General features: G+C 39.6%; 1 protein-coding gene and 1 non-coding gene across 8 annotated transcripts in view; one reads left to right on the top strand and one right to left on the bottom strand.

Annotated features, from left to right (window-relative positions):
* The window catches only part of Nup98 (nucleoporin 98 and 96 precursor), a 95,237-nt gene that overhangs the window by 59,294 nt on the left and 14,707 nt on the right, over window positions 1-21,236 (top strand). For all 7 annotated transcript variants that reach the window (XM_041675971.1, XM_041675970.1, XM_041675973.1 and 4 more), the window contains 8 exons: window positions 156-294; window positions 1,107-1,284; window positions 2,818-2,982; window positions 10,757-10,939; window positions 11,532-11,685; window positions 15,187-15,616; window positions 17,172-17,401; window positions 19,755-20,021. In XM_041675971.1, the coding sequence (XP_041531905.1) occupies window positions 156-294; window positions 1,107-1,284; window positions 2,818-2,982; window positions 10,757-10,939; window positions 11,532-11,685; window positions 15,187-15,616; window positions 17,172-17,401; window positions 19,755-20,021 (1,746 nt within the window). The remainder of the gene's footprint in view (window positions 1-155; window positions 295-1,106; window positions 1,285-2,817; window positions 2,983-10,756; window positions 10,940-11,531; window positions 11,686-15,186; window positions 15,617-17,171; window positions 17,402-19,754; window positions 20,022-21,236) is intronic.
* On the bottom strand, window positions 9,298-9,402 carry LOC121464080. Its single transcript, XR_005976484.1, has one exon. It is a non-coding gene; the product is annotated as a U6 spliceosomal RNA (small nuclear RNA).

Here is a 21,236-nt window from a genome sequence, read left to right as displayed (position 1 = left end):
ATGTTTAGGAGGCAGGTAGCCAGTTGATGAATTTTTAGAAGGCTTAAAACACTGATACTACAGTTTGCATATTCTCCCTTGCTAATCATTACAGATTAAAAGAGGTTTTTGCTCCTTTATATAGGATTTTTTTAACTATTTGCTCTGAATTTTAGGATATGGCTCCATCTATTTTGAAGGAGATGTAAATTTGACAAATCTAAATTTGGATGATATTGTGCATATCCGAAGGAAAGAAGTTATTGTCTATGTAGATGATAACCAAAAGCCCCCTGTGGGTGAAGGGCTAAATAGGTATGAGTTTATTTACATATAAAAATAACTAAATTGGATTTTTCCTATACTTTTATTTGAATGTATAAGTGGTAATGATATTGTGACTTTAGGATTCATTTCTTTTCCTTAATAGTAACATGTCCAGGTGCTACTTTCAGTCACTTTGAACACTGGCAATTTTGTTTTGCTTTTGTTTAATTTTACTGACCAAGTGAGCACCAACCACATAAAATGAGTGTGTGTGTTTCTGTGTTAACTCTTGTTCTGCTGCTGGTACACTTACCTATTTCAGTGTGATATTTTTAAACTTTGTTGTTGTTTTTTAAGTGCATTTTCTTGCCATATATTGCATGAAGCGTGGTGGAGGTTAGACAGTCTTACGCTACAACCCTGTATGGGCTTGAACTCAAAAGTCCCTTTCCTCTGCTTCTGTCGTCGTCTTTCTACTTTCATGTTCTACACACTGCACACATGAATTAAGTCTGTATTCTACACATGAGAGAGAGCATTCAGTATTAGAGTTTGGCTTACTTTGCTTAGTGTAATGATCTCTATTTTCCTACAAATACCATGATTTCTTTCTTCTTTGAGGGGAAAAAAAATCCACTTTGTGTATATACCACTTCCTTCTCCATACATCAGTTCCCTAGGTTGGTACCTCATTTCGGGCATTGTATGCCTAAGGTTCTTCAGGTATATAGCCAGGAGTGGTATAGTGGTCATATTGTAGTTGTATTATTAAAATTTTAGAGAGACTCAGGCTTCCATAGTGGTTACACCTCCTTTTGTAAGTATAAATCATTTCTGTTTTGCCTGTTTTTACTTCACAGGAAGGCTGAAGTTACATTGGATGGAGTTTGGCCAACAGATAAAACATCCCGGTGTTTAATAAAGAGCCCAGATCGACTTGCTGATATCAATTATGAGGGGAGATTGGAAGCAGTCTCAAGGAAGCAAGGAGCCCAATTCAAGGAGTACCGGCCTGAAACTGGTTCTTGGGTGTTTAAGGTATAGTTCCTTCATCCAGTTTCTACTTTTGGCATCACAAAATGAATTCATCAGAAATCTTTGTCTCTTGGTAAAGTAGGTCTTCCAAAAACGTTGGTGGGTGTATATATCATCAATGTCGGCCTCTTCCTCTCACTGTGTAGCCCTAACTGACCTGAAACTTGGTTTGTAGAAGCTGTCCTTGAACTCTCTGTGCTGCTATCTTAATGCTGGGATTAAAGGCTGAAGGCGTTCACTCTGGGCAGTGGTTGGTGCACCCAAACCCAGCACTTGGGAAGTAGTGGATCTCTGTGAATTCGAAACCACCCTGGTAGGACAGACTCCAAAGCTACACAGAGAAACCCTATCTCAAACCATCTGAATGAATGAATGAATGAATGAATGAAGGCATATACCACAACAACCAACTAATCTTACTGTTTGAAAGAGAGTCTCTTACTGAACCTGAAGCTCTCTGGTCCAGGAAGACTGACTGGCCAGCTAAACTCAAGGACCCAAGTGCCTGTGCCTCTGCAGTGCTGAGATTGTGGTTATGGTGGCCTTGCCAGTTTCTTTTTGTTGGGATAGGGAGGATCTGCTAAACTCAGGTACCCATCACTACATGGTGAACACTTTACACATCTCCCTAGCTCTAATAGACGCAGCCTTCCCCCTTTTTAGTTCTTGTTTATATATGTGTGCAAATGTGTGGGAACAGAAAATGTCAGAATGTACAGCACATGTCAGAAGACAACCTATGGGAGTGGGTTCTCTGTACCGGGGTCTTGGGAATCAAAATCAGATATTTCAGCAGGTATCTTTACCTCCAGTCTTGTAATTTTTACTTCTAAACACTTTTGAAAGTACAGAGTTTGGCTGCTACTTGTTCTGTATAGTCTTACCCAATAGTTTCTTCTTCTAGGCTGGTTGGGGGATTTAGTTGGTTGTAGGCTGTTGTGTAGGTAGAGAACAGTTAGTTAGTATATATCAGGATTCATGGATGATTGCATTTTAACTCTTGTTTATTGGTTGGCTTTGGTTTTTCAAATTGGGGTTTCACTGTTTCGCCCTGGCTGTCCTAGAACTTGCTTTGTAGACCTAGCTGGCTTTGGATGTCAAGTAGATTCATCTGCCTCTGCCTCCCTAGTGCTGGGACTAAAGATGTGTGCCAGCATGCCTGATTCATTGTATATTCATAGCATATATTAATTTTGAGCAACTGTTATGTGCACTGAAAGCTGTCAAAATCATAGGAAACATGCTGCCATTAACATTTTATTTTACTTTAATTATTTAAAATTTGTTTATTCATTTATTTATATTTATTTCTGTGCTCTGTACCTTTGGAAGCCAGAACCGGGTATTGGGTCTCCTGGAGGTAGAGTTTTACAGTCCTCTGGAAGACAAGCCACTACTTTTGAATTGCTGAGCTATCTGTCCAGTTCCTGCTTTAACTATTTTAATATCTCTCCCCTTTGTCTTTTTTTCAAAGGTAGATATTATAGAAAAGAATATTATTAAAAGTTGACTTTGCTGTGTTTCTTTTCTTTCTAGGTCTCCCATTTTTCTAAATATGGTCTTCAGGATTCTGATGAAGAGGAGGAAGAACACCCACCCAAAACTACTTCAAAGAAGTTGAAAACCGCCCCTTTGCCCCCTGCAAGCCAGGCAGCTCCTTTCCAGATGACTCTTAATGGCAAACCTGCTCCTACACCTCAGGTAGAGAAAGGACAGTGAATGTAAATGGAACGGTGATAAAGACGTCAAAGCAGTCCCCGCAGCTTTTCAGCTACACAGTCCTGGGACCTGATACGTCCAAGGGAGGCTGAGGTGGTACAGGATGCTAGTATTTACTCAACAGTTAAAGAATTCCCTTGCTGTTTGGATCATTCTTCTACAGATTGTAATTCTCAATTTTTCTCATCTGGACTTGTAATTTTTGATCACTGGTCAACTTGAGATAGAATTTTGCTTGTGTAGGGTTGATGCAAAGTAAATCCTACTTTTATTGATTTTGTGATATGCAGTCTGATCTTGATCTTTACTTTTTAAATCTTGATCCATTGCTTTTTAAAAGATTAGCTTTCTATAAGAGTTTTTAATTCCATTTTCTCAAGTTTGCTTATATTTCAAACTCATGACACTGTATTTTAATAATCTTTCTGAAAATAGATAATTTTAAAAGCCATTAAATTATTTAGTGTGTAGAAAATAAGGACTGCATTGTTTATTACAAATATTTGTATCATACACTTTTTCACTGTTGTTAAACCAATATCAACCTTTTGTCCTTTAAAGGGAAAGGTTTGTAAATTAATTGAATACCTACTGGTAAAGCGATTTACTTTAATTTGGATGTCGTTTATATGCAATCAAGTTATAGAAATATTTTTAACTTACTGACACACTCCCTCTAAGAAGAGTTATTTATGAGACTTTGTAAAACACCCTCTACCTCTCAGCTGCTAAAAGCAGGACCTTTGGAATTTTCCATGTTACAATTCTTTTGGCTGCTCAAATGTGTGATTTTTATGATTTATTAAATAATTTCTGGGGAGGCACTTTCTGGAGAGTCTTGTGTGTGACACGTTTATGTGTAGAGACTGAAAGGGGAGGCTATGATAAATGTGAAAGTTGAAACTGTTGACTTTTAAGGTTTTTGTTTTTGGTTTTTTGAGACAGGGTTTCTCTGTGTAGCCCTGCATATCCTGGAACTAGGTCTGTAGAGCAGGCTGGCCTTGATTTCCCAAGTGCTGGAATTAAAAGGTGTGGTTTGCCACAGCATGGTTGACTTTTAAGTTTTATCTATTTGTTTGTTGTTTTTGGGTTTTTTTTTGTTTGTTTGTTTGTTTTTTTTCGAGACAGGGTTTCTCCGTAGCTTTTGGTTCCTGTCCTGGAACTAGCTCTTGTAGACCAGGCTGGCCTCGAACTCACAGAGATCCGCCTGCCTCTGCCTCCCGAGTGCTGGGATTAAAGGCGTGCGCCACCACCGCCCAGCTCGTTTTTGGTTTTTTTTTTTTTGGCAGGGTATCTATAGGCTTTGGAACCTATAGAGAATCTATAGCTACTGGAACTCCCTCTGTAGACCAGGCTGACCTCAAACTCACAGAGATCTGCCTGCCTCTGCCTCCCAAGTGCTAGGATTAAAGGCGTATGCCATCACCACCCAGCAGATTTTTAAGTTTTATAATATTGGTAGTATTTAAAATATTGCCATTACAAACCTCTGCTAATAAATCTGTTAATGACTTAGGAGGCATTGGAAGTCAGATTTCTGAGTTTGAAGCCAGCATGATCGACCTAGTAAGACATTCCCAGTAAATAGAGACAGGATTTCTCTGTGTAGTCCTGGCTTTCCTAGAACTCACTTTAAGAACTCAGAGATCTGCCTGCCTCTGCATGAGCAAACATGGTTTTTTTATCTATTTTTTTGTGTCCGTGCGACTCCTATCCCATATTTTTTTAATCTTTTCTAAAAACAGCCTTTTTTTTCTGCTAATAAACATTATGTAAGGTCTTAGAGATATGACTGAAAAGGAAAAGCTTCATCTGTAGGTAAGCAGAACAAATTTATGTTAGTAATATGTTAGTAATCAGCTTTAGTCACCAGAATTAAACACTGGGAAAAGAATCTAAATTCCTAAAATGACAGTATAGTAGGCAAGGCTAATTGCAAAGCTCAGAGCAAAAGCTATCTCAGAACAAGTTCTAGCCAAGAGAGAACTGGTAAGGATTCAAACTGGGCAAATAGAACACAGTGAACATGAGTACCACCGGGATTGAAGAAGTTGGTTTGCAGAAATGAAAGGGATGTTATGTGTACATGCATTATGTGCTCTGCTCTGGAGCACCCTTCCTATTCCCTGGTGACATTTGAGGGATTGGCCAATTATTATTAGTTTCTTTACTCGGCACAGGAAACTACCTGAACTATCAGAATGAACAGAACGGGAGTCAGAGTTGCTATTGTCACACCTCACACTGTTGCGTCCTTCCCAGAGAGACCGATTGCTACAAGGCCTTCCCGAAGTCTGATGAAAGACTCCCTCAGTCCCCAGTTTACCACAGATGGAAGGGTTGTCTCTTGGGCTATTCTGGAAAGTTCGCCTTTTATTTTAAGGATCACATTTATACAGCACAGCTTTTTATCCATTAGTTTCAGTTCTGTGTTTCCAGGTGGTCTATAAACCTTGCGTTTGCACCTTTAAAAGCTGGTATAACAAAGCAACAAGAAAACACATTTTTGTATGATCTGTAACTTTCAGATGAGAGAATGTTCACTCGGTTAATTAAATTGCTGTGGGACTGTTGTCGTCTGTAGTTTCTGCTCCTGATGTGATCTTCTGGTTTCTAGATGACTGCATAGTAGTCTAGAGCACTTGACTTTGGTTACTTAGATCATCCATCACTTCACTTCCAGGGGATTCAGACATACTTAATTTTTAATAATTCTCCCCAGCTGATGGAGGTGTTTGGACAGGTTTTGAAACTGAAAGACCTGAAACGTCTTGACACTCAGGTAGATATAGCTTTTTCCCCACCCTTAGTTCAGTAAGTCAAGATAGTTAGCTTTCTCAGAAACATGTTCGGTCAGTAAGTTTATTTAAAGAAATATAAAAGCAAATTAAAGTTTTTTTCATATGTATGAATATTTTGTCTGCATGTATATGTGTGACGTATTGTGCTCCTGGTGCCTGTGCAAAATGTGGAAGCAGTAGGTCCCTAGAGCTAGTGTCATGAGTGATTGTGGGCACTGTGTGGACACTGGAGACCAAACCTGGGCCCCGAAAGAGCAGCAAATGTTCTTACTGCTGAGCCAGCTCTCCATCCCCAATTTTAAAACTTTTTTTCCCCAGGAAAAAAGGTATCACAATTTAGGATAAGATTTATGTATGTTGTGACTTGAAATAAAAGGACTTCTAAACAGTGTGTGTGTGTGTGTGTGTGTGTGTGTGTGTGTGTGGCCACAATTTACTTTCAGATATTATTAGACATGTTGGTTTTCTTATTAATTTAAAAATCAAATATAAGCTAATATAATATAGGATTTATCCCTCATGCAGAATTTTTAGAATGTAAATTACAAGACACAAGGCTTTGAAAGCCTAACGCATAATTTCTTTTGAAGAGAACACAGTATTATTGACAACTAGTTTTCAAACAAAACTATGTGAAAATACTCTTTATAGTTAGAATACAAGTTCTCTTTAGGTAGGCAATAGTAGTAGTTGTATTGGACCAACTTAATTGGCTAAAAGAGTAATATCAACTATAAAAATTTGATCTTGGACTGGTCACTTATTCTTTCTTAGTTTTTTTCTTCCTTCCTTCCTTTCTTTATTAATTTAAGAACATCTTGAGTTATCTCACTTTTCCCTGGGAATAAAGAGGGGTGAATTTTAAGTATTGACCATGTTGGTTAGATGTAGAAGATTACATTTTGAGTGTAAAAATAAACTTTTCTTGCTGATAGCTAGCAGTGGTGGTGCATGCCTTTAATCACAGCACTTGAGAAGCAGAAGCAGGTGGATTTCTGGGATTGAGGCCTGGTCTATAGAGCGATTTCCAGGATAGGCTCCGAGCTACACAGAGATGCTGTCATGAAACAACAAAAAAATTTAGTAAATCATGGAAGGTTTTCAGTTGTGAACCCTACCTTCAAATTTTCAGATTATCAATTTATAGATAATTCTTTTAAGTAATATTTCTAATTCATCAAATACCTTGTAGGAAAGGGAGTCAAGTTGATGCCGAGTCAACTTTCCCTGTACATACCTTTCCTTCCCATAGACCTCAGGAGTTGTTCTCCCCACTCCTTTTCAGTTTACAGCATTTTTTATTCTCTGACTTTGAAGAAGTATCTAGTCTGCGCTGATTTCTTTCTTTCTCTCTTTTTGTTTTTTGGAGACAGGATTTCTCTGTGTAGCCTTGGCTGTCCTAGACCTTGCTCTGTAAATCAGACTGGCCTAGAACTCACAGAGATTGACCTGCCTCGGCCTCCCGAGTGCTGGAATTAAAGGTGTGCACCACGGCCTGGCCAAGATTTCTTAAGATTTTAGGGTAATTTATTGAAATTTCTTAGGTGCACTCTACTAAGTCCATGTGCAGGGATTCCCAGACCTTTGCCGGTTCCTCAGTTTTATGGTATTTCCTTTCCTGCTTGTCCATATATTAGGTGATGTCATCTACCTTTAACAGCTGTGTGTGAACATGAACATAGAAAACGTTGATCTTCAGCATTCTTCATCACTGTATATCCTGGGTCCCTTTTGTCTATAATCTAGTAATTTTATGGAACCCTCCCACTTTGCCTACAAGTGCTGTGGGTAAGGATTTCCTGGTGGATTGTTTTCCCTGTGTTAAGTAGTACAGGAAGTTGATACCATGCCTCCTTCCATCTCCACCCACAGTCCTCAGTCTTCATCCTTTTTTGGTCAGTTGTTTTGTTTTTGTTTTTTGTTTTGTTTTTGTTTTTTGCTGTGTGCCAGATGCTTTATTAGGTGGAAAGCACAAAGCATGTGTTCGTTGAATGTGGAACTTAAGTAATTGATGTTCTTGTTACTAAATACAGAATATCGTCAACCATAATCCCTGTTTTCATAGCTTCACTACCTGTCAGACACACACACACACACACACACACAAATAATAAATATATATATATATAAAATAAATTTTGATACGTGATGTTAAATAGGAAGAACCAGGTAATGTGGAAACCAAAACCAGTATGGTGTCCTGCTCATCTGATGGGGAATATTATAGTGTTTGTTGAAAGGGAACTCTGGCTGAGAGTGTAGCTCAGCTTAGCCTGTGCTCACAAGCACGTACATGGCCCTTGGTTCCATTCCCAGTACTGTCACTCCCAAAATGAGTTGTTAGGCCAGGTGTGATGTGTCAAACCTTTAATCCTATCACTTGGGACACAGGAGAGTGAATATCTTGAGTTTAAGGTCAGTTTGTTCTACATAGTGAGTTTCAGGGCAGTCAGGGCTACACAGACCCTGTCTAAAGAACATATTAGGAGCCAGGCGTTGGTGGTGCACGCCTTTAATCCTAGCACTCGGGAGGCAGAGACAGGCAGATCTCTGTGAGTTCGAAGCCAGCCTGATCTGCAAGAGCTAGTTCCAGGACAGGCTACAAAGCTACAGAGAAACCCTGTCTTGAAAAACAAAACAAAAATATCTTTGGGAATGTATGGGATTCCAGGATTATTCTTACTAGACACCTACTTTAGCACTGAGCTCCATCCCTACAATTTTACAGCATAAGAGTGATGTGAAATGCTAGTAGATGCGCTGTCAGTCATCGTTTCATCTGGCAGTGCTTATTGTCAAAGCCATCTGTGTCCTTGAGCAAGTCAAGAATATGCTGTGCTCCTCGGCTTGGGACCTTAGTCCAGTGGGAACATTCTCTAGCTTTAGTAAAGCAGTCTTTGGGTAGTGTCTACATTTTAAGTGCTTATATGCCTTGTACATTTTTTAAGTGACATTGAAACCTTATCTTCAAAAAAAGAGGAAAACTTGCCATATCACAGCATTCATTTAAAATGTAACATAAGCCGGATGGTGGTGGTGGCACACGTCGCCTTTAATCCCAGCACTCAAGAGCTAGTTCCAGGACAGGCTCCAAAGCTACAGAGAAACCCTGTCTATAAATAAACAAACAAACAAACAAATAAATAGAGTAGCATAAAATAGGCACTCCTGAAAAATCCAAACATTGTGCAGGGATCATATATGTAAGTTATAGCTTGATAAGAGAAATAATTTATAGTACCTTTTGTATTGAAAATGTTTATAAATTGTAGTCATTTGTTAGCACGCTGTATTAAATTCTATATGTTTAAATTTATGAAACAATCGTGTATTGGATTAGTTAATTTATAGTGCACTGCCATTTTATAAGCCTTAACCTTTTACCATAAGCTATCTTGTGTGTGGTTTGTGTGTGCTACACGTGTTACAGGTATGTATAGAGAGCATAGTAATAGGTGTCTTCCTCTCTCACTGTCCATGTTACATCTTTGAGACTCTTAATACGGAACGCTTCACGAGTTTGTGTGTCATCCTTTCGCAGGGGCCATGCTTATCTTCTGTATCGTTCCAATGTTAGTATATGTGCTGCCGAAGTGAGCACGAGACAAGGTTTCTAACTGAACCTGGCACTTACTGTTTAGCTAGACTAGCTGGCTAGCAAGCTCCAGAGAGCCTCCTGCTTGTGCCCTACAGTGATTGACTTCTTGCATTTATGCTGGGGAATCTAAACCTAGGACCTCAAGCGGTACTGACTGGACCAAATTATTTTGTCATTATTATGTCTTTAAAATTGCTTTATAATGTAAATGTAACTTTTTGAAAATAGTTTATTTTATGAGCATTGATTGTTTTTTGTTTTGTTTTGTTTTTTGCCTGTATATATGTATGTCTGTGTAAGGGTGTCAGATCCTCTGAAACTGGAGTTATAGACAGTTGTGAGCTTTCATGTAGATGCTGGGAATTCAACCCAGATCCTCTGAAAGAACAGCCAGTGTTCTTAATTGCTGAGTGCTGAGCCATCTCTCCAGCCTCTGTAAATGTAACTTTTGATTCTTTAAAACAAAAAGAATTGGAGTTGTCTGTAATACTGTCGCTTGTTTATCTTTTCAGGGAAAGTAAGTGTGGACCTTACTCATACTCCACATCAGACTGCACACACATTGCACTTGTTACTCTAGTCACTCAGAAGAGTACGTTCCAGAACCAAAATTATTAACCACAAGTTTATAGCTGAGCGGTAGTGGCGCACGCCTTTAATACCAGCATTTGGAAGGCAGGCGGGCGGGTCTTAGTTCGAGGCCAGCCTGGTCTACAAAGCAAATTCCAGGGCAGCCATGGTATAGAGAAACCCTTGAAAAACCAACAAAACAAAAAATGCAAAGATTGGGGCTTGAGAGACGCAGATTCAGATCCCAGCACTCACATGGTGGCTTATAGCCATCTGTAACTCCAGTCCCAGGTTTTTTAAGGCTGTCCTCTAGCCTTTTCTACCACCAGGCACACAAAGGTACATGTACATACATGCAAACAAAACAAACACATTAAATACAAGGGAATAAATGTAATTATTTGTGCAATAAATGTAATTTGAGAGAGTGCCTGTGCTTAATAATTATTTCTCTTTTTTCAGTTACTTCCGAGTCATTGGGAGGACAGGGTAACTCTATGTAGATCAGGAATTATAGTTACTAACAAAAGGAGATATGATATAACCTTTGTCTCTAAATACCACTGCATGGTTGTTGGCTTAGATCTAGATCCTGCTTCATGCTAATTCCAGAAGGATGGTCCGTGAAACATTTGTGTCCCAGATTCCTAGAGAGGCAATTAGTATTGAAGCTTTTAGCAAATCCCTCATCTCTTAGAATATGCAGAATATTTCTAGATCATATTCTGAGTAAAGTTTATCTGATGTACCACTAATCTGTTTGCTTCTCTGTTTTTGCTGTCTGCAGAGCCAGAGCCCAGAAGTCGAACAGTTAGGGAGGGTTGTGGAACTGGACAGTGACATGGTAGATATCACCCAGGAGCCAGTTTTGGATTCTGTGTTAGAAGAGAGCATGCCTGAGGATCAGGAGCCTGTGTCTGCTTCAACACACATTGCATCTTCACTGGGAATTAATCCACATGTCTTACAGGTGACGTTCTGGCCCTCCTTACTACGGCAGAAAGCCAAACTAATATTTAATATCTGTGTGACATCATACCTCTTCTTTGATTATAAATTTTAGACTATTGAGAATTCAGTATAATGGAAGGAAATAGGCCAGTGTCACAGGTGGTTTCTGTTTTTCCTGCTTAAAATCAGAAGATCTGTTAACAATTGCCAGCACTAAGTTCTATTAAATATATATCACAGTCTGCTTTACAGAGTAGTCTTGGGGTTTCAAACTTAGAAATCTTAGAAACGTGGTAAATATAGGCTGAATTTCTCTCTCTTTATAGCTGCAACCTTTTTGTGTGAGTTTAGCCTTTGGCTTATGTTTGACTTTAAAATTATTTATTCAGCAAATAATAGTAATCACTGTGTGCCAGGACTGGTGGAACACAGTGAATACAAGACGAGAATTGCATGAGTTCAGTTTTTGAGGCACATGCAGTGAAGTATTGTGTTGGTCGCAAAACTGTACACTTGTTCTGGGCTATTTTTTGGCTCATATAAACTGTATTTTTCTTTTATGGTCTTTCATTTATGGGAAGTAGTCATTCTATAGATAGTGCCTTTTTTAGATCATGAAGGCATCCTTGCTTGTTGATGAAGAAGATGTAGATGCGGTGGATCAACGCTTCAGTCACTTCCCCTCCAAAGGAGATACTGTTCAAGAAATCTGTTCTCCTAGGCTCCCCATTTCAGCCTCCCACTCATCAAAATCCCGCTCAATAGGTACAGTATAAAATGTGCTGTTTCTCAAGAAACTGTTGAGTTAGATCCTTCTAAGCTGAATGGATTTCTCTAGCAGAACCCCTAAATATGAATAACAATAGGCATTTTTAAATATCCATTATAATCTTACTATCCAAGACAGGGAGATTGCTATGAGTTTGAGGTTTACCAGAGTAACACAGCCAGACCAAGGGAGCTGGAGAGATGGCTTAACAGTTAGAGGACTTGTTCTTGGAGAGGATCCCAAATGAGCGAGTTCTCAGAACCCACATAGTGGCTTATAACCCTCTGTTGTCCGATTCCAAAGGATCTGACACCCTCTTCTGGCCTCCCTAGCCACCAGGCACACACGTGATATGTATACATTCATTTAGGCACTCGCACACATTAAATAATTTCTTTTAAAAAATGTAAATGGGTCAGTAAAGTAAGTGGCTTAGTATACAAAAGTACTTGTCTGATACCTGAGGTTGGTCTCTAGAATCCATATGGTGGAAGGAAAGAAATGACTGACTCCCTGACATTGTCCTCTGAACTCCATATGTATACCGTGGTGTGGTGATGTTTTGTTTGTGCTGTAACAAACACAGCTTGCCTGAAGATCAGAGTGTGGTGCTAGCCACAGAGGCCAGGCAGTGGTGGCTTACACCTTTAATCCTAGTTTTTGGGAGACAGAGGCAGACAGATTCTAAGTTCAAGGCCCTCCTGGACTACACAAATTGAGTCAGTTTAAAAGAAACAGAGCCAGGCAGTGGCGGCTCACACCTTTAATCCCAGTACTAGGGAAGTAGAGACAGAAAGTGACATGGCTGGGCAGAGAAAGGAATATGCAGCAGGAGGAAATAGGAGCTCGGGCATTTAGTCTGAGGGTTGTATTATTAAGACCAATTAGATTCATGATACACCATGGCACATGTATGCAACCTACATGCACACACAAATGAATAATATTTTAAAACAAAAAGGTCAGGTTACAGACAGTGGCAAGTTTTTAAGCATCATAAGTGTTTTTTGAGGAGCGTGTTTTAATCACTTATGAATGTGAATTACGGATTAAGGACTAATGTCTTAAATTCTAACACAATACTAAGAAGATTTCACAAATTGCCATGTTCTTTTTATGTTGTAAGTCCTTTCATTCTCTTTACTGCTTTCTAGGATCTTTTTCCTAGAAAAATTTCACTGACAGTAAAAGTTACTCCTTTTCCCTAAACCTTTGAATAGTCTTGCGGGGTAAATCACATAGTAGAGTTTAAACTTTTCCTAGTAGGATTACTACTAGGTTATAGTTTCTGGAGTACTGAGCTGGAGGAATGGTTCAGCAGTTACAAGCATTGACTGCTTTCCCAGAGGACCTGGCTTCAATTTTCAGTTTCCTCATGGTAGCTCAATACCATTTGTAATTCCACTTTAGGGTACACAGTGCCCTCTTTTGGCCCCTCAGATACTGAAGTATATGGCATACACTCATGCAAGCAAAAACACGAACTTGTTAAATTTTTATCTCCTTAAAAAAAAGGTTATGGAGTATTAATATCAGTAAGACTTTAAGCAGTTGTAATTTCAAAATACTTCGAAAGGTAAAGAACTACCAGTAGAAATTTTGTTGATGTTTCCTTAAAAGCTAAATAGGGGCCAAGTGGTGGCAGCGGCACGTACCTTTAATTCCAGCACTTGAGGCAGAGGCCTCTGTGAGGTTGAGGACAGCCAGAGCTGTTACTCAGAGAAACCCTATCTTGAAGGAAAAAAAAAAAAGAGCTCAGCCGGTAAAGGTGCTTGTCACCAAGCCTGATGACCAACCTAAATTTGATCCCTAGGACCCACATGGTAGAAGGAGCAAACCAACTCCTAAAAGTGTGTGCCATGGTGCAGACACACTCATATGCGCATGCACAAGACTTAAAAACTAGAATTAAATGATTGAGGGGCTTACACCAATATTTTCTGTGCAGGCAGTGGTGGTGGATGCCTTTAATTTCAACACTCAGGAGGCAGAGGCAGGCAGATCTGAGTTCAAGGCCAGCCAGGTTTGCAGAGGAAGTTCCCGGACAGCCAAGGCTGTTAGACATAGAAACCCCGTCTTGAAAAATGTCTATTTTATGTGTATTAAGTGTTCTGTCTATATATATGCAATGTTACATGTGTGTGCAGTGCTTACAGAGGTAAGAAGAAAGTGTCAGAACTGAAGTTAGGGATGGTTGTGAGCAGCCATGTTGGTGCTGGGTACCAAACTCAGGGTACCAAACTCGGGTCCTCTGCCAAAAGTAAGGAATGCTTTTAACTGAGCCTCCCTCTCTCAAGTCCCTATAGTGTCCTGTAGTATATATAGTCTCCATTTCCTCATAGCTAGTAACTTGCCTTTTCCCCTTTCTTTGTCCCCTGCTTTCGCTAGTCAGCTTTGATAGCCAGACATTTTTTTCTTTCATGTCATCAGAACATAAATAGTGTAGAGTATCTATAACATCTAAGACCCTAAATAAGAGAAAACATGCAACATTTCAGTTGCATCCGTCATTTTTTAAATAATATTATTGCATGTGGGATTTTCAGTAAGGACATGACCATTGAGTTTTACCCAGGTTTATCACTCAGTCTTGCTACTTGATAACTTTGGATTTAGAAAGTTACTTTTCGAGCCCAGCGGTGGTGGCACATGCCTAACACTTGGGAGACAGAGGCAGGCATATCTCTGTGAGTTGAAGGCCAGCCTGATCTACAAGAGCTAGTTTCAGCTCAGGCTCCAAAGCTAGAGAGTAACCCTGGGGGCGGGGTGGGGGGGGGAGTTACTTTTCTGAGTCCAGCTTCCTCACTTTTTTTTTTTTCTCTCTCTCTCTCTTTTATTTTTGTATTTTCAAGGCAGGGTTTCTCTATTTAACAGCTCTAGCTGTCCTGGAACTAACTTTGTAGACCAGACTGGCATTGGACTCAAATGCAAGGATTAAAGGCATATACCACTATACCTCGCAGTTTTTTCATTATAAAATCGTTACATTTCTTGCTATAATTTCATGGCTGAAAAGATAATTATTGTGAGCTGGAGTAGTGGCTCAATGTTAAGAGAACTTGTACTGTGCTTACAGAGGACCCTTGATTCCCAGCACCCGCATTAGGCAACTCACAGCCACCTGTAACTGGCTCCAGAGGGATTGGGCACATGGCATCCACAGGTAGCTACAGTCATATTGACATACCTACACACATACACATAATATAAAATAAAACCTTTTCTTAAAAGTAATTATTATGAGCCACACAGTGGTGGCACACTACTCTTAACAGGTGACAGGTGGATCAAGGATAAATTGGTCTACATAGTGAGTTCTAAAACAGCCAGGGATACATTGTAGCCAAGTGTGGCGAAGCAGCCTCCACTACCTAGTGAGTTCTAGAGCATAAGCTACATAGTGACTATGTATCAAGAGAACAAAAACAGAGCAAAAGTAACATGTTTAGTGTTCTTAATTGTTACTTTGGTTTAGAGTCTTTTCCTCCTTGTTTCAGTTGGTGGGTTGCTGCAATCAAAATTTGCAAGTGGAGCTTTTCTTTCACCAAATGCCTCCGTCCAAGAATGTCGCACTCCCAGAACTTCATCTCTAATGAATGTCCCATCCACATCCCCCTGGTCTGTCCCTCTGCCGCTGGCCACTGTGTTTACAGTGCCCAGCCCAGCTCCTGAGATTCAGCTGAAAACAGTGGGGATACGCAGGCAACCAGGCCTAGTCCCTCTTGAAAAATCTGTTACATATGGCAAGGGGAAACTCTTGATGGACATGGCCCTATTCATGGGACGTTCGTTTAGGGTTGGTTGGGGCCCCAACTGGATTCTTGCTAACAGTGGAGAACAACTACATGGCTCTCATGAACCGGAAAATCATCAGGTTGCCGATTCTATGGATTATGGATTCCTGCCCAATCCAGTAGCTGTTAAATCGTGAGTTATGTTTCTTGATGCTTTTTGGGAGTGACAACATTGTAATTGGGGGTTGTTCTGTTATCACAAAAACAAGGTCAGCACCCTGCTTTTTTATCTTTCTATATAGATTTCTTAACCCATGTATTCTATATACTCAGTATCATATATGTTCCTATGTAGTTCCTACAGTTAAGTCTCTGATATTTATCATACAGAATGTATTATACAAAATATGTACAATTTTCCTATGTATTTTTATAATACTTAAATTTATACATTTACTGTGGATTAAATAAATATGATTACTTATTTTTGAAGTTGATTTTTGGAAAAATAAAAATCATCAGACCTTAACCTCACAGAAAAATGAATTCTAAATTTAATTGCTTCTAGCTTATAGTATTATACTATTTTAGAGATTATTAATATCTTAAAACTTATCAAGGTCAGACTGACTTCATGCTCATCTGAATTTAGACCATACCTGTAATCCCAGCCCTCAAAGATGTGCAGAAAAGATCACAAGTTGAAGGTTATTCTGAGCTATATAGCAAGAATCTAAGAATCTGTTTTAGAAACTCAAGTGCTAAGAAATAGCCCAGTGGAACAGCACTTCCATAGCTTGCCCTGGCTTCATTCAGTCTCTGCGACTTCAGTTTAAAACAGACTATGGCCATGTGTGGTGTGGATACACCCATATCTCGTCATTTGGTTTATGAAGCCTGCAGAGTCAGAAATTCATAGTCTTTCTTGACTATATAACAAGTTCAAGAGCTACATGAGATGTGTCTCATAACTTTGGAATCCAAGTATTTGCAGACTAGGTATTGTACATATAGCTTTTGGCTTTGAGATTTGTAGGTCATCATGAATGAGTGAAGCCAGTAACTACTGACTCCCATCCATACGTGGGCCCTGAGATGTGCTCTGTTGCGTTACAGTTGATTGGTTTATCCTACATTATATCATTTATGCATGATTTTATAAACATCAGTATTGGTCATTAGAAATTATTGGTCACTGAGTTTCTATGTTTTATATGTGTAAATATTTGTGTATATACAATATAAACCGTTTTTAATATTTCAGTCCATCTCATTAGTCTTTTCAATATTTAAGGAGCTGAGGCTGGAAAGATGACTTACTTAACTGGCCAGGAGTATTTTCTACTCTTCAGAGGACCCAAGTTTGGTTCTTGGTGCCCTCAGACCTCAGCATACACACATACTTACATACTAATCAATCTTGAAAAATCATTGCTAAAAATAGAACTAAGCTCTGAGAGCTGTGAATGTAGCTCTGTTGGTAGAGTGTTTGTACAGAATGCACAGCATAAATCCACTGTAGTTGCCCGTGTCTACGTGCCTGTAAGCCCGTCACTTGGGGAAGTTCAGTGTGATCCTTGCTTACATGCTCCAAGACCAGCCTGGCCTACATGAAACCCTCTCTTAAAAAACAAACATTACAGTGAAATGCTTTTTACTCTGTTGGAAATCAGCAAAGAAACAAAGGTTGGTCGTAGGGAAATTTCAGCTATTTCTTTATTTTCTGACTCTCCTGTTGTTTCTTCTAGTCTGTCTGAATCCCCCTTCAAAGTTCATTTGGAAAAACTCGGTTTGAGAAAAAGGAAGCTGGATGAAGATCTGCAGTTATACCAGACGCCTCTGGAGCTCAAATTAAAGCATAGCACTGTCCATGTAGATGAGCTGTGTCCCTTCGTTGTCCCCAACCCTGGGGTTTCAGTCATTCATGATTATGCAGATTGGGTTAAAGAGGCACCCAGAGATTTACCAGAAGTACAAAGTGAGTACATATTATGCTGCTGGCCTTTGTCCCAGGAGCCAGGTTAACAGTAGTGTGTATTCCAGGAGGATGTATTTCTTCACATGTATAAGGTGACTTCCTGTGCTTACGTATTCCTGCAGCTCGCCAAGGACAAGAAGAAGGAAATTATGAGTTACAGGCACTCTTATGCCCTTTTTACGTATAAATACTTCCTTTGAAAAGTATAGCTAGTCAAATCTCTTGGATTTCTGTGATTATATTCCTTCTATTTCAAACCAGGATATTTAACTGTGTCTTGCAAATCATCTTTATAGGGACAGTTTCCTCTCTAAAGTTTTACTGACTTAAAATTTAAAAAATAATAGTAGTGGTAGTGGCCTGAAAGTGACAGGAAGCCCTTTAACTGACAAATGACAGAGACAGTTAGTAACAGTGCTTGAAGTTTATGTAGGAAGTTTAGATTTACAATTACTGTTGTAATTGTAATCAGAAGATGTGCAGTTATTTGCCCTTTATTATTGTTATTGGCATGTGCTAGCTGTGTGTGTGTGTGTGTGTGTCTGAACATACTTTGATTTTATTTGTGCTCTCGTATCCCTGTTACTTAACTTTATCCTTTCTGTATCCCTCCTAGCCTTTTATTATCATGTCTGTCTGTCGCTCTGTGTGGCCCTGTCTATCCTGACCAAGCTATCCTCTAACGCAGAGATCTCCTCCTTCTGCCCCTGCCTCCCAAGTGCTAAGTGTTAAAGGCATATACCACTAAGCATCGCTTTTCCTTTCTCTTTTTAACTTCCTTTTTTCTTAAATTCCACTTACAGAAGAGAACATGGGATACCAATTTTATTTTGTTTTGTTTGGAATCTGACTTATTTTGCTTAGCATCCATTTACCTGCAGATGCCCTAGTACTTCTTTATTGCTCAGTAAACCTCCACCATGTATTCAGACCACACTTTCTCTGTCCATTACGTCGGTTGGTAGAGATCAAGACTGATTCCCTAACTTGACTGTTGGAAATCATGGTGCAGTCACAGTGGGTATTCAGGTATCTCTTAGGAGTTGGCTTTTGTTCTTTGGCTAAATCACCCTGTAGTTACATTTTAGTTTTTTCAGTCCTCATACTGCCTGCCATAGTGACTAGGCTAATTTACATTTTTAACAATATATAAAACTTCCTTTTCTCTACATGCTGTATCAATCAGTATTTGTATATTTTAATGATTTGGTTTTCATTTTTCTTTAATGTTAATATTAATCATTCCAACTGGGTGAAGTGGAATCTCAAGGGAGTTTGGATTTTCATTTCCCTAGTGGCTAAAGGTTTGTACTTCATTAGAAAAGTGTTGGCTCATTTGTTTAACCATTTATTGATTGTTTGGCGTTTCTTTTTAAAACTTTTTTTAGTATCTTTATTCCGTACGAATCCCATTAGACAAACAACTAGCAAATACCTCCTCCCATTTCATAACTTGTCTTTTGACAGCTGACTCTTACGCCATGCGGAAGCTCTTTGCTGAGTACATTTTGCCAGCACTGATTGCTTATTAGGTATTCAGGAAGTCACTGCATAGTCGTGTACAGTATAAATGTCTCAAGTCTTAGATCAAAGTGGGGAGTAGGAATCTATCCTGGGTCTCCTGCACTTGAATGTTCAGTTTTATTAACACCTCTTATTAAGCGGCTGTCTTCTCTCTGGTATTTGGCACCTTTATTAAGACTCGTGGCAGGCTCAACATTACAGAGAGAGAGAGTGTGTGTGCTTGTATATATGTGTACTACTCAAATGTGTGGGGGTCGGCTTGCAGGACAGTAGCCCTATCAGTGGTTCTGTTTCCACCAAAAGTCTCTGGGTCTTAGAATGCAGAAAGAAAACTAGCTCAGACAGTCTGCTGCTGCTGTTGTGGGGAAGTGAGGTGCAAATGGTGAATGATCCCCGCACCTACATGGAGTCTCACGACCATCTTTATCTCCAGTTCCAAGGCTACTGATGCCCTCTTTGGCTTCTGTGGCCACCAGATGCACATGGGGCATAGACACACATACATACAAAACATTCATACACAAAAATTTTTTAGAGCATTTTGTAGTAGAATTTCATTTAAAGAATGATTTCTTGCCTGTCACAGTTAATAACCGTAACTAGGCTAGAGGAATTTGTTTAAGGGTCATCAGATTATGTCGTTAGGTAAGTATCACAGGTCCATAGAGTGAGCAAGTATACCCTCCACCTATGCAACTTATAAGTTGAGGTGAATGGGTTGGGAGTTGAGTGTGTGTGGTGGAAATTGATGTGTTTTGACCACAGTTAGTGATAGACTTTCAGCAGTAATCAACAAACTTTCATAGCATTACTTTTTGTGCTTTCTTAGCTCTGAAGCACTGGAGCCTGACGTGGACATTATGTGAAGCCCTATGGGGCCACCTAAAGGAGCTTGACAGCCAGCTGGACGAACCCACCGAATACATTCAGGTTCTGGAGCGAAGAAGAGCTTTTTCCCGCTGGCTGTCGCGTACTGCTGCACCTGTGATTGAAGAGGAAGTTTCCTTAACCCGAAGAGACAGTCCCATAGAAGCTGTCTTCAGCTACCTCACAGGCAGTAGGATTAGTGAGGCCTGTTCTCTGGCACAGCAGTCAGGTAGGAATGAGATCCTCTGCATCACTACATTCTTCCTGTGCACTGTCCCTGCCCCTTAATTGTAATTTGCCTTTTATCTGTATTCCAGGAAGATGGTTGCTTCCTCTACAGACCATGTCTTGTTCTTCCCAACTTAAATATTGTTTATTAAAATTTTGTTGATTTTGTTATGTGCATATATAGTAAAAACCAGAAACTGTAGATAAGTAGAAAACAATAAGCAAAATCACCCAAATTCTTTTTTTTTTTTTTTTTTTCGAGACAGGGTTTCTCTTGTGGCTTTGGAGCCTGTCCTGGAACTAGCTCTGTAGACCAGGCTGGTCTCGAACTCACAGAGATCCACCTGCCTCTGCCTCCCGAGTGCTGGGATTAAAGGCATGCGCCACCATCGCCCGGCTAAAATCACTCAAATTCTAAGACACATTTTTAGTGTGTGAGCTTATTCTAAGACACATTTTTAGTGTGTGAGCTTTACTTTAGATGGTTATTCTTAGAATCATAAAGCATACATAAATGCATGCCCACAGAACAACATATACATGTAAACGGTTCACACTTGGTGTCCTAGTTATCCTCATTAATATAGTGGTGAGTGTCCTTGCCTGTCAAAGATAATTTCCTGATGTATATTCTGTTCTTTTCATATAAAATATTATAGATAGCAATAGTCAAGTGCTTCTTAGCAATCTTTTAATATAGCACTGACATATTCCTCCAGTCTTTCAAGACAGGATATCACTGTTGCTTTGGAGCCTGTCCTGGAACTCTCTCTATAGACCAGGCTGGCCTCAAATTCACAGAGATCCACATGACTCTGCCTCCCGAGTGCTATTAAAGGCGTGCGCTACCACCACCTGGCTTGACATGTATTTGTTTATGTGTATATGTGTACAAATGAACACAGAAGAGGCTGATGGGTGTCTTCTACTCCTTTGAGCAGGGTCTTTGTGTTTTTGAGGAGCCCACCACCTAGCTCTCAAGTAAATCACACACAGATGTTTGTTCTTAGTTATGAATGCCCAGCTTTATCTGGGCTTGTTGCTAGCCAGCTTTTCTTAAATTTTCAGACCACTTTTGCTCTGGGCTTTTTCCTTTTCTTGCTTCTGTATATCTTTTTTTGTTTGTTTTGGTTTTTTGTTTCTTTTTCTTTCTTTCTTTTTTTTGCGGGGAGGGGTCAAGACAGGGTTTCTCTTGTGGCTTTGGAGCCCGTCTTGG

Source organism: Microtus oregoni, unplaced genomic scaffold (genome assembly GCF_018167655.1).
Source record: "Microtus oregoni isolate MIOR12 unplaced genomic scaffold, Mior012 000027F_ref0000203, whole genome shotgun sequence".
NCBI lineage: Eukaryota > Metazoa > Chordata > Mammalia > Rodentia > Cricetidae > Microtus > Microtus oregoni.
This window is presented reverse-complemented; position numbering and strand designations above follow the sequence as displayed.